The 14,605-nt window shown below is 33.2% G+C and overlaps 1 protein-coding gene across 1 annotated transcript; it reads right to left on the reverse strand.

Moving 5' to 3' along the window:
* Positions 1-5,989: 5,989 nt before the first annotated feature.
* Positions 5,990-13,909, reverse strand: LOC114412585 (BRASSINOSTEROID INSENSITIVE 1-associated receptor kinase 1-like). Its single transcript, XM_028376538.1, has 11 exons — positions 13,627-13,909; positions 12,792-12,924; positions 12,641-12,712; positions 10,838-10,981; positions 10,411-10,482; positions 10,241-10,312; positions 9,976-10,049; positions 8,380-8,514; positions 7,948-8,289; positions 7,105-7,499; positions 5,990-6,756 (listed from the first exon to the last, which is right to left on the reverse strand). The coding sequence occupies exons 1-11, from the start codon at positions 13,730-13,732 to the stop codon at positions 6,454-6,456; spliced, it is 1,848 nt and encodes a 615-aa protein (XP_028232339.1). The 5' UTR covers positions 13,733-13,909; the 3' UTR covers positions 5,990-6,453.
* Positions 13,910-14,605: the final 696 nt, after the last annotated feature.

The raw sequence follows: 14,605 nt of genomic DNA on the forward strand, positions 1-14,605 counted from the left end.
CATCAAAGATTGGAAGAGTTATGTGGGAAAAACTTGTTTCACCTTCCATGGTAGAGGTCCCGTAAGAATAAGGCTCTTGATACCAAATGTTGGTTTTGTGAAGGAAATTATAAAAAAGAGAGGAGAGAAGAGAGACAATACGTATGCAGAGGAAATAGAATTATTCTATTCTAATTCAAATTGTTCTCAGCAACGATACAATAAATAGCAAAAGATAAACTAATTAGATAACAAGATATTAACAAAACAGAATATTAAAACTAACTTGCTCCTTAAAGATAGGAACCACTTATTAACTAGGCTAATCTATTAAAACTGACTTACTCCTAAAATATAGGGAATCAACTTATTTACTAAATCCTATTTTAAAAATTGAAAAATAAAATATTATGCAGTTACAAAAGTATATCTTCAACAGATACTCAAACAAAACTGGATAGTCGCGCGAAAAACAGGAGCATTAACAAAGGATCATTCTTTGCAGTTTTTATCATTTTCAGTTTTTAGTTTATTTTTTGAATAATTTTCTTTTGAGTCAAGATAATTTTATTATTTAGTTGAATAAATTTTATTATAATATTACAAAAATAAATAAATTTTTTATCGTTTTGAAATGTTTTTATTTAATATATTTAAAACTTTTAATTAATTGTGCATTTATATTTTTTTTTATTATTAGTACATAAATGTGTGGTAGAAGATGTTACAAACTTTAGACTCTAGTCTTCTCCCTCTGTTGACTCAGAATAAGTTTAGGAGTGCTAACACATTACCTTAAGAAACTATACATTTAAGCATGTAGAAGAAGTTATGCTTAAGGTATCTACATCATGGAAGATGTAACAATCAGTCTATCCTTTTCAATAAGTTTAAAACTTTTAAAAGAGTGGTATCAAGGCTTTCCCTAAATAGATCCATTAGTGGACCATGTGTTCATTACGTTCTAGGCGATTGGCCTTGGAAATTATCATTTTAGGAGATTACCGTCATTCTCATCAGAGAAATAATTTTATAATTTTGCTTACTTTATAATTGTTAACAAATGGGAAAGCAGAAAATATAAAAGATCGGAACAATTTTTCTAATCTTAATCTAAAATATTATATTTCATATCCCATGGTTCATCCTTCCTATTGTTTTTGTGTGTACTTTCATAGGAAATACTATATCAAAGACAATTGTTATTATGGGTAGAAAATGAATGAGAATTATAAATATAAATTATTAGATTATATTTGAGTTATTAAGATTAAATGAAAATTATATATAATTTTTTCAAGTAGTCATAGACTATTTTTGGTTGAACTATCGTAATTAGGACATTTAGCCCCCTAATTATCCTTTGATCAAGTTATGAGACTAATTCTTGATCTAGGATGTAATTACACTTAAAACTCATCACCCTTCCCCAATAATATATTCTGAATGTATCGAATTCATGTTCTTTCTACAAAGTCTGAATGTATTATCATTTGAGTTATATTCATTGGGTAGTAGTCATATACTATTATATGTATATAATATTTTTTTCAATTAAAATATATTTACAGCTTAAATGATTTTATATTATAATTTAACATAGAATTATACATGCTAAAATTATTGATTTTTGCAAGAATTATTTTAAAAGTCATATTTTAAGAGTAATTTTAATTAATAGAGACAGTGTAAAAGCTACTTCCAACCATGATTCAATCACTATAGAGGAGAACACATACAATACTAAAAAATTATATCTCATCCCTCAAATATAATACTAGTTTTAAACAAAAGTATTTGTACCAACTTGATGGGAGTAAATAATTACCACTGACTCGGATATCTCCTTTTAACTGGTAGATCATAAATCACTATATATTCCCCCATCCACAACAACCAGTGTTCGGTTATACACCTAAAAAATATGAGACTAACTACATATAACCCGACATCTACAATTCATGTCTTCATGAAGAACCTATTAAAATGTAGGACAAACACTTACTGAAAATGCAGTGAAGTAACGGTGATCAAAGACTTAGGAATGTTTAGACACAGGATGTTATTCACCACTGCATGGCAAACTAGTTATAAGATGCACTAAACCAACATTTTGCAGCTTTTAGAGAAAACTATTTGTTTCTACAATGCGTCTTTTGTTGAAGATTAATCTAGAAAAGTGTAGATGTATAATTGGTGGTCTATTATTTAGAGAGTTCTACACTTATAGAGATGTTGTAGTGTGTAAAAACTTCTTGACGGATGTAGAAAAATATCTTATTATCTAAAGTCATAGAAGCACCTAGAACATTATAGAGATGGATGATAGATGATAGATGAGTCTAGAAGACTCTAGGACTAAGTAGTATAGAAGTGTGTAGAAATCACCTATGTAACCTATATAAAGGCATAAGTTGTAGCAAGTCATGTAATGTAAGTCAAGAAGCTAATAAGCACAATTCAAGTTAAGGTGTCAATTTTCTGAAAACTCATCCTCTTCCTACTCCCATCATTTCTATCATACATTTCTATCATATCCTTCCATAGAAAAAAGATATAACCACGTCCCATATCCTAACAGTGGCATCAGAGCAGTGTTGATCCTATGGCCTTTGCTACATCACCTAGCCCACCAATCTTCAACTATAACCAAACCTTAGTTCCCATATTTAATGGGGAAGCATATGATTATTGGAGCATCCAAATACAAATTCTATTCATCTCACAAGACTTGTGGGATGTTATAGAGAATGACTATCCAGTCCCAGAAAGTCAAGAAGAATTGGCTACGTGGACAGCAACAAAGCAAAAGGAATACAAGCAAAACAAGCAACGTGATGCTAAGGCTCTGCTATTCATCCAACAAGGAGTTAGTAGAGAGATCTTTTCAAGAATCATGCAAGCAAAAAATGCAAAGGAGGCGTGGGAGACTCTTGAAAAATGAATTTAAAGGCATAGACAAGGTAATTTCTATTAAACTTCAATCTTTGTGGAAAGATTTTGATACATTAATAATGCGGGAAGATGAATCTATACAATCTTTCTTCTCTCGTGTCTCTAATATATTCAATCAAATTAGAAGTTACGGGGACACGATTGAAGACAAGAAAATAATACTAAAAATATTAAGAAGTCTTCCCGTAAAATATGATCATATTGTGGCTGCCATAGAAGAATCAAAAGATTTATCTAAACTCACTCTAGTAGAATTAATGAGCTATTTAGAAGCTTATGAAGCTAGAATGAAAAGATTTGAGCAGCCACTAGAGCAAGCATTCCAATCTAAAATTAATATCTCTAAAAATGATGGAGATAAGAAAAATAACCACGGTAAATTTCCTCAAAAAAGAGGAGGAGCATTTACTAATCGTGGTAAAAGGAGCGGAAAGCAATGTAGTCATAATGCTTCAAGCTCCTATTGCAAATTATGCAAGAAAAATAATCATGATACAAATGATTGTCGGTACAAATGCAAAAAGTGCAAAAGACACCTACGCTACGAAAAAGATTGTTTTTACCGACAAAAAGAAGAAGCAAATTTTCTAGAAAATAAAGAATCCCTTGATCATACTTTGTACTCCGCTTTATCTTTTCAAGAATTAAGAGATGTATGGTATGTTGATAGTGGTTGTTCAAACCACATGACAAAAAACAAAAGTTGCTTTGTGCAACTAGATGAGACAATAAAATCCAAAGTTACACTTAGTGATAGAAATGTTCAAACAGTTGAAGGAAAAGACACCATTGCTGTTAAAACTCAAAATGGTAGCCAAAAATATATCCATGATGTTTTTTATGTGCCAGGTCTTACTCAAAATCTTCTAAGTGTTGGTCAACTTATTCATAAAAATTATAAAGTCATCTTTGATGATGATAAAAGTAATATCATTGATAAAAGAAAGGGGCAAATTATTTCTATCAAAATAGTTCCTAATAAAGTATTTCCTCTATTTATGCCATTTGGGAAAAACAATGCATTGAAATGTGAGAATATGGATGAGTCCATACTGTGGCACTTGAGGTATGGTCATCTAAACTTTAATGGCCTCAAACTATTAAAACAAAAAAATATGGTGCTTGGGCTTCCTTTTATTTCATCTAACCTTAAAGTTTGTGAAGGCTGCATTTATGGCAAGATGCACAGGTTACCATTTCCAAAAAACATCTTGGAGAGCTAAAGCTCCACTTCAATTGGTGCATGCTGATATCTAGGGACCATCAAGTACCCCCAGCTTTGGTGGAAGAAGATATTTTCTCCTCTTCGTTGATGACTACACCCGAATGATATAGGTGTACTTCATCCAACAAAAATTCAATGCATTCTCTTGCTTCAAGGAGTTCAAGGCCCTAGTGGAAAAGCAAAGTGGGCATTCCCTCAAAATCTTGAGAACAGATCGCGGGGGATAATTCAATGGGCACATATTCATCAATTTTTGCAATGATCATGGCATCAAGAAGGAGCTGACTGTTCGTCACACTCCACAACAGAATGGTGTCACTAAAAGGAAAAAACAAAACCATTGTGGAAATGGCTCGATCGATGCTACAGCACAAGAACCTGCCAAAGAATCTATGGGCGGAAGCTGTAAGCAAGCCCCTTACCAGCTCCCAGAGCAATACGGCCATTCAAGTGGTGGTTGTGATTTTAGACGATCTACAAAAATACAATCAATATACATAAAAATATTTTTAATTTTAAAAAACATGTTGAAATTTAACTACAAGAAATTTTAATTGCTTTTATGCTATTTTAGCATTGGAGTTTATTTGTATTCTATTTCTACCGCATTAAATGAGGTAGTCGAATAAAACTGGATAATCGTGCGAAAAACACGGGTTAGTTGGACAAATTCTATTATAATATTAGAAAAATAAATATGAATCTTTTATCCTTTTGAAATATTTTTATTTAATATATTTAAAACTTTTAATTAATTGTGCATTCATATTTTTTTTATTATTAGTACATAAATGTGTGGTAGAAGGTGTTACACCCTTTAGACTCTAGTCTTCTCCCTCTGTTGACTCAGAATAAATCTAGGAGTGCTAACACATTACCTTAAGAAACTATACATTTAAGCATGTAGAAGAAGTTATGCTTAAGGTATCTACATCATCGAAGATGTAACAATCAGTCTGTCCTTTTCAATAAGTTTAAAACTTTTAAAAGAGTGGTATCAAGGCTTTCCCTAAATAGATCCATTAGTGGACCATGTGTTCATTACGTTCTAGGCGATTGGCGTTGGAAATTATCATTTTAGGAGATTACCGTCATTCTCACCAGAGAAATAATTTTATAATTTTGCTTACTTTATAATTGTTAACAAATGGGAAAGCAAAAAATATAAAAGATTGGAACAATTTTTCTAATCTTAATCTAAAATATTATAAATAATTTTTCCCGCCTTTCATATCCCATGATTCATCCTTCCTATTGTTTTTCTGTGTACTTTCATAGGAAATACTATATCAAAGACAATTGTTGTTATGGATAGAAAATGAATGAGAATTATAAATATAAATTATTAGATTGCATTTGAGTTATTAAGATTAAATGAAAATTATATAATTTTTTAAAGTAGTGATAAACTATTTTTGGTAGGAAACATTTGAGTTAACCCCTAATTATCCTTTGATCAAGTTATGAGACTAATTCTTGATCTAGGATGTAATTACACTAAAAACTCATCACTCTTCCCCAACAGTATATTCCACATGTATCGAATTTATGCTCTTTCTACAAAGTCGCTATGTCTTATCATGTGAATTACACTCCTTGGATAGTAGTCATAGACTATTATATGTATATAATATTTTTTTCAATTAAAATATATTTACAGCTTAAATGATTTTATATTATAATTTAACATAGAATTATACATGCTAAAATTATTGATTTTTGTAAGAATTATTTTAAAAGTCATATTTTAAGAGTAATTTTGATTAATAGAGACAGTGTTAAAGCTACTTCCAATCATGATTCAATCACTATAGAGGAGAACACATACAATACTAAAAAATTATATCTCATCCCTTAATTATAATACTAGTTATAAACAAAAGTATTTGCACCAACTTGATGGGAGTAAATAACTACCACTCACTCGGACATCTCCTTTTAACTGGTAGACCATAAATCACTATATATTCCCCCACCCACAACAGCCAGTGTCCGGTTATACACCTAAAAAATATGAGACTAACTACATATAACCCGGCATCTACAGTTCATGTCTTCATGAAGAACCTATTCAAAATGTAGGACAAACACTTATTGAAAATGCAGTGAAGTAACGGTGATCAAAGACTTAGGAATGTTTAGACACAGGATGTTATTCACCACTGCATGGCAAACTAGTTATAAGATGCACTAAACCAACATTTTGCAGCTTTTAGAGAAAACTATTTGTTTCTACAATGCGTCTCTTCCCTTGCTAAATGTTTCATTATTCAAAATGTTTCTCCCTTCAAAGATCATCTAGGACCTGACAGAACATCTGGTTGAATATTTGGATTTGAGTCATAAGGAGTGCAGAGATTGAAGGTGAAATTTTGTATATCCTCTTGCATATTCAACCATTCATCCCACTTTTCTGCCAAACCTTCACCCTCCAGCATTCTCACCACCTCAGACATCTTTGGTCTTTCATAAGGGGACCTTTGTGTGCATATCAAGGCCACCCGGATCAACTCCTCTACTTCCTCTATATCACAATTTCCCCGTAAATTTGCATCCACCAGTGTCTCCAACTTCTTGTCTTTCACAAGTACTTTCACCTGGGATCAAAATAATGTCATTTGCCAACAAAAAAAAAAAAACCATTAGTCATTGGTGCTAACATCTACATAGCTGAAACTAAACAGCAATCAGGAACATGAGATTCTATAAACTGGGACCGAAATAAGAACTACCAGATTAACTTTGTATCTTGTTTTCAAAGCAAAGGCTAGTCATACGACAATGCAAAACCAGAATAGGGAACAAATGAAGTTTCAAAACTTAAACTGGGAATGTATAACAATAAACAAGAACTCCTCATCCTGTACTGAACTTATCTATTGCACCTTCTCAAGAAAACAAGAAGCAAAGTAGTGCTTTACTCTAAACATAATAATAATACCTACCCATTCAAGCAACATGATATCCTCATCCCTGGCGAATCGTGCTAAATCAAAAGCCCTCTGTCCAGTTATTATTTCAAGAAGCATCATGCCATATCCAAAAACATCAGTCTTCTCTGAAGACCTTCCAGTTGTGAGATACTCTGGTGCTATATGGCCATGCGTACCGCATACAGCAGTAGTAACATGAGTATTTTGGTAATCCATAATCCTTGCTAAACCAAAATCTCCTACAACTGCTTCAAATTCGTCATCCAACAATATGTTAGCAGCTTTGACATCACGATGAATAATCTTTGGGTCACAATGATCATGCAAATAAGCAAGCCCCCTAGCAGCTCCCAGAGCAATACGCTTCCGCATCGGCCATTCAAGTGGTGGTTTTGATTCCGAAGGCTCTATAAAATACAACCAATATACATAAAAACATTTTAATTTTAAAAAAATAAACATGTTGAAATTGAAATACAAGAAATTTTAATTGCTTTTATGCTATTTAGCAGAAGAGTTGATTTTTATTCTCTTTCAACCACATTAAAAGATGTATTAAAAACCTGGCACTAACAAAGGATCAAATTTGAGCTACTTATATATCTCCAGATTGTTGTGTGAATGTGCCCTGATAGAGATAACATGTCAGACATACATAATTTTTATTTTACAAAAAATAAATAAGCATAGGTGAAAGACATTTGACATGAAAAGTAAGGCTTTCATTACTACCAGAAAAGGACATATAAGAGAAAAGATTTTTTACTTGAGAAACACATTGAGGTAAATTAGAAATAAAAGCAATGCATATCACATACTTTAATCCTCCTCGATAGAGTAGACTAACAAGGGTACCTCGTAAACATGACTCTAAACTTCCATTAACCATTAAAGGATACACAAGCAAGCGTTCAGAAGACGTCATACAAAAACCAATCAGGCGAAGCAAATTTCGATGCACAGCCATGCTGATCATTTCCACTTCTCTTTTAAATTGCTTATCCTCGCCTCGGATGCGTTCAGGGTTAAGTCTTTTTACTGCTACATTACCACCATTTGTTAAACGTCCTATATAAACCTTGCCATATCCACCTTTACCAAGAATATTGTTGTTACTAAAGTTATCTGTTGCAATCCGCAGTTCAGGCAGTGAAAACTTTTTAAGCTGACCAAAGCTAACTTCAGGATCCTCCTCAGCTGCCATTGGAGGACACACGAAAATCAGTTATGGCTAGAAAAAGCAGCTTTAATCAGTATGTATACCATATTTTCTGTTAATCAGCCAACCTGCAACATCAAAGTAATCATCCGGTGGCTTCCTTCTATTCCAGTAAACAATTGCAATTACTGGGGATGCAAACAACAGTGCAGCACCCACAGCAACTCCTCCTGCAATGACTCCAATGGCTGTGATACCATTACCTACAAGGATTAACAGAATTAAATGGGAAACTATAACTAAATTCCAAAAGTTTGCTTCGCATTGAATAGACTGAAAAATGTAGTGTGGTATTCTTCAAACAAAAGTAACAACTATAATGGTCCAGCTTCAGAGGAAGAGTCACTCTTTCCAAATTGGAAAACTCTTCTCTCTCCCGCTTCTCTCATTTCCTTTTTCTCTTAACAGAATGCTAAAAACATGCCTCACCAAGTCCAACTAACTCTTCCCCTGTCCCACTTTTCTTCTTTCTCGAATATATGCCCCTCCCCACTCTAGTCTTCTCCCTCTGTTGACTCAGAATAAGTTCATGAGTCCTAAGACATTCACCTTAAGAAACTATATATTTAAGCATGCAGAAGAAGTTATGCTTAAGGTATCTACATCATCGAAGATCACTGTTCAGTAACAATCAGTCTGTCCTGTTCAATACATTTAAAACTTTTAAGAATGAAAAGGTTCAGTCACAGAAATCATCCAAAATTACATAATAAGTGGGCTGTGGGCCCCTTGTTTGTATCACTCTTCCAATGGATCTAAGATAGGCTTTAATACCATGTTACAACATGGGATAAGGGCCTAACTCAATCTTACAAAACTAGCTTACAAGGTGAGGATTGTTCCTCACTTATATACTCTATCTCGGCATTATCTCTAGCCAATGTGAGACTTCAACACGTCCCTTTTTGCCCACGTCACAATGTGGAATTTCAACACACCCCTCTTTGCCCACTGCTACCTGCCACAACTAAGGTGGGCTAGGGGTGACCACAATTAAAGTGACTTTCCAACACTCCACATCACGCTCAAAGTTACCCGCCTAGAGTGTGATAAACACAAGGGGCCCACCAATGGAGATCTAGGATAGGCTTTGATACCTTGTAACAATGTGGGTTATGAACCTAACTCAACCTTATAATCGGTTTTGTAAGGTTGAGTTAGGCTCATAACCCACATTGTTATGTTAAGCATTTGGGAAAAAAAACCTTGCAACCTATCCATTATCAATACCTTCATTTCTCCTTTCCTTTTGGCAGCAAAGGGTGAAGGAAGAATAAGTATATGGAAAGGAAAGGTGTGGATTCAGCTTGTAAAAGAAACAAAAGTCAATACCACCAAAATTGAAAACCTTTTACATATTATCAAAATTCGAGTTGTATAAATTCTAGTTGATCCAGTCGTGTAGAGTTGTGTTGCTTGCGTACAACATCCCTCCCCCATACCTTCGCATAGCGAAGAGCCTCTAGGCAATGGGGTACGAAGTTTTTTAAAGTTGGTTTAATTTTAAATTTAGTTGCAAGACTTTATTCTGTCCGTGTTTCAATCCCAGTGGACTCTCACAAGTGAGAGTAATTAAGAGCTATATTTTTAGCATATGTTTTTAGGGCAGGTTATTCTTTGAAAAATTAAATTCATTATCAACAATAAAGCAAATACCAACAAACCTGAAGGATTTTGTTGCGGTGTAGCAGCTGGTGTAACTGGAGTGGTTTGATACAAGAAAGGATTATTTTTAAAACTGTAACAATGAATAAAGGGATTAGTAAAAATTTGATATCTCATCCGTCGATAATAATAGTTGTGTCCCACAACAGAAATATGGGATTCTGATGTGAGGTTTACAATGGATTCTCTAACTAGAATATGGCTATTGGCCAAGGGTTGCAGTGTGGTTCTCCCAATGAGCTTATAAAAAAAATGTTTACCAACCTGATGGGAGTAAAAATTGAAAAAGAACCATAGACTGGGACATTTCCTGTTAAGTTATTGTTTGCTAAATCCCTAGATTCAGCAATGATCATGCAGTCAGTTTACAGTTTACACATAAAATAACACAATACTAGCACAGCAATGCATCTAGACAGAGAAGTAAAACTCACAGCACTTGCAGTGAATTAATAGTGGTCAAACCCACAGGAATGTTTCCTGACAAGCTGTTATTGTTGAGACGCCTAGTTCATGGAGCAGAGCCATTTAGTTTGCAGATAATAAACTATTGACAACAAGACATGACAGCAAACAATAATTAAGTAGCAAGTGTGGTGGGTGTGTGCCATAATTACTTGTTGGTAACTTATATAAGCATCTATTTCATGTGATTATGTAGAATGATTGTTCTCTTGGGCAAGTGCTCAAAGTATATTACAAGATGTGTTGGAACTGAAATTCATATTTTGGTTGCATAATCTATAACCATTTTATGAGGGAAAGCAAAACTTAAGAATGCTAAATGAAAAAACAAAATTGAAACTGATTTAAATAAGTTTTGTTGATTAAAGATAAGAAATAAAGGAAAGCAGATCTTACAGGGATTTTAATTTTTTAAGGTTGGCCAATCCATCTGGAATGGGACCAGTAATTTTGTTCAAGTAAAGATCCAAGCTCACCAAGTTTGTCAAACTTCCAAGCTCTACTGGGATTTCCCCAGTTATATTATTACTATAAAGTTCCCTGTCATTGAAAAGAAAAATGTATAGATTTGGGCAGAGAAAAAAGTCTAATGAATAACTGAAAATGGCATAATACATTTGTATCAATGCTGTCACGGGTTAAAATCTAATAGAAATCGATATGGTAAAAATTCAACTACATAAAATGTCAAGGTATATGTGCTATGCAAAAGCACAGGATCAAATCAATTCGAAAACTATAGGCAAGTAGACAGAAAGCAACGTAATTCCACTTTGACAAGGAGAGTAACAAAAATCCTCTAAAAACAATAAGGATAAAGAACAAAGAAAACTCTCATAAAGACTGGAAATAAAAAGAATTCATGAGCTTATGAGTTGATGGAAAAATTCAAATAGCTTAGCCACCTTTTACAGGTGTCAAGAAAGCTTTTGGACCATTCAAATGAAATAAGGATTATATGAAAATATAACCATTAGCACCAATAGTTTTAAGGAGTCGAGGAATTTGAATCATTCACTTAACAATCTCCACCTGCACTTGAATTCGACTAGTTGCTCATCGCCATATAATGCCTTAAGGGGCATGCAAGTGTTGTAAAAACTAACCAACTCCAAGTAATCTTGAAACTTAGCATTTGAAAGTAACTTAGCATATCTGCAGGATTACCGAATATGACTCTTTTGAACTACAACTTTACCAACAACAACAATATCTTGCATAAAGTGATGTTTTACATCAATGTATTTTAGTCTGTCATAGTAACAATTATTCTTAGTCAAGTGAATAGGTACTTTGACAACCACAAAATACAACAACATTCTGTGTTAGACCAAGTTCATTAACCAAACCTCGAATTTAACCTCCTTCACACCCTCTGTTGCTGCAATAGGTTCTACTTTAGTTATAGATAATACAGCAACAGATTTATGTGTAGCTTTCCAACTGATAGCACAGTTACATAGAGTAAAAGATATAGCTAGAAAGAGATCTTTGATAAAGATCACCACCATAATCTGAATCAACAAAACTTGAAATATCATTGGCTGTAGCCTTACTTTTGTCAAATACTAAACTGATATCACAAGTACCTTTAGATACTTAATCTATTTTATAACACTCTTGATGATCCTAGCATTATGCATACTAACAACATATGCTAAATTAGGCGTAGTGCACACCATAGCATACATAAGGCTATCAACTACACTAATATAAGTAATGTGTTACATGCAGTTCATCCCTTCCTTCATTTGTGAGCAAAGGTCTGAGGATAACTTCAAATGTGCAGCGAATGGTGTAAAAACAGGTTTCCAATTATTCATATCAAACATCTCAACTTTCAAGAACTTTTTTGATATATTTCTTTTGTGACAAAAATACTCTTCCTGCTTGACAGTCCATGTGAATCTCCATACCAAGAATTTTCTTAGCTGCACTCGGTTGAGTTTTTAACTTCTTGATCGAGGACTTGTTACTTGATGTAATTAACATATCATTATCATAAAGTAACAAGTATATAAAAGAAATCGTCAGGAAATTTTCTGAATAACACAGTTATTGTATTTACTTTTAGAATAGCCTTGCCTGGTCATATCAGTTTCAACCAACAATAAAAAATTACAAGTAAAAGTTAGGCAAAATCTAATCAGAAAAGATGTAAATTTGAGCCAGCAATATCATATCTGTTTTGTAACTTACAAGTATTCCAAATTTGGGAGCTGACCAAGCTGTGGAACAAGTTGACCCGAAAGGTTTTCATTTCCAAGATCACTGGGCAAACATTTTTCTTTTTTCACTATATGCACAAACTTTCATAAAACTCCAAGTAAAAATAACAGAGATATCTTACACACGAGTTACGCTATTTTCACTGTTGCAAAAAACATGTAACCATGTGCAAGGATGGACAAGGGTAGCATCCCAGCTACGAAGAGCATCACTAGGATCAATCATATTGTTCTTCAATGCCATCAGAGCATCACCTGTCATAGAAGTAATATTATATTCAAGTACAATTAAAAACATCCTTAACATATTTTAAACTGATAGGAGTAAAAAAATCAAACAGGTATAAAAAATTATGTTGCTCTAATGAAATTGTGTGAAATACAGAAAGTAAAAACACGAAGTCCAAGTTCCTCAAGAACTCCCCAAGCATAACTTTAAACATTTTAAAATTAGCATTTTAGTCCTCTAATTTAAAGATTGTTTTCAATTTCGTCCTTAACTTTTTTCAGTTCAATTTAATCTCCTAATTTTTTTTTCATATTGCATACCCTGTCATCCACTATAACAGTGTTAGATCTCACCGTTAGTTCACCATAACCTCATCAAACACAAGGATTTTGGTAGAAAACCAAATTGGTTCATCTTGCCCAATTTGATTCTCCATATGTAGCTCATAAATCTTCACTTTCTTTGATAAGGTAGCATTCTATTTCTATTAACAAAAATATTACAGACAAAGGCATATAACAAGGTGAATTAATATTTCAAAAGCTAGCTATTCCAAGTCTCCAACATAAAAGCCTATTACTAACTCCTTCTCCAGTTTTATCACTCATTCAAACATATGAGCCAGAAACACTACAGCTAAAGTCAACAATTCAAAAAAGAACACAAACAGGAAAATAAAATAAAACAAAAGTAATAAATTGAAGCACCAAGTAAGCACAAAACGTCACCTTCTGCGTTGCCAGAAACCTTGATCACTAAGTCAAGCACCACAAACATCCAAAGAATAAGAAACAAAGACATGAAAGATGAAACCACTCGCTGCATATTGGTCATCCTCTTCAATCATGCACATGCACATGAATATCCCTCTTGAAGCTCATAACTCATAAGCAGATTAATTAACCTCGTTGACCAAAATAAATTCATAGACGTAGCAGTCAACTTAGAGTCATGCATACCTATCACAACTTAGAAACACAAATAATTAATTAGCCTATGACTGTCCCCACCATCATGGAATGTATATACTGATTTGTGATCATACATACACCTAGTCAGCAGTAGGTCATGCTTTTCTTGCCTTTGCATTTTATCAACTACTACTTCAGCTTTTGCTTTTTTTCTTTGGCTTTATTATTTTTTATTCACTTTAATTATTTTTTTTTAATTTCTCCTTCGTGCGTTAGAATCTGGAAATTGTCATTTTTTGGGAGATTACTGTGACTCCCATCACAGAAATAATTTCACAGTTTTGCTCATTTTATAACTAATAACAAATAAAAAAGCAGAGAAAATAAAAAGATAAGAACAATTTAGCTCACCCTCAATGTGAAATATTATAAATTATTTTTCTTTCCTTTCATGGTTCATGCTTTCAATCTTTTTTCGGTTTCTCCTCTTTCCTTTCCCTTTCGTAGGAAACATATCAAAATTAATGTTACGTCTTTAACGGCATAAATAAACCGTAAGGACTAAAATCTTAATTAAAAAAAATGTTTAAGAACATAACAACTAACATGTGAAATTTTTGTTTAGCAACTAAAAATTAAAATTTTAAAAACTCGGGAACTTGCCCTTTATTTGAAGGCTCAATAATTTAAATAAGATTTAACTGGTGATAATGCAACGATCTTAACATCAGAATATCACATGCATTCTCTTTGGGATTGTGATGCCATCAGGGATTCGTTTGGTAGATTCATTAGC

This window comes from Glycine soja, chromosome 5, assembly GCF_004193775.1.
Source record: "Glycine soja cultivar W05 chromosome 5, ASM419377v2, whole genome shotgun sequence".
NCBI lineage: Eukaryota > Viridiplantae > Streptophyta > Magnoliopsida > Fabales > Fabaceae > Glycine > Glycine soja.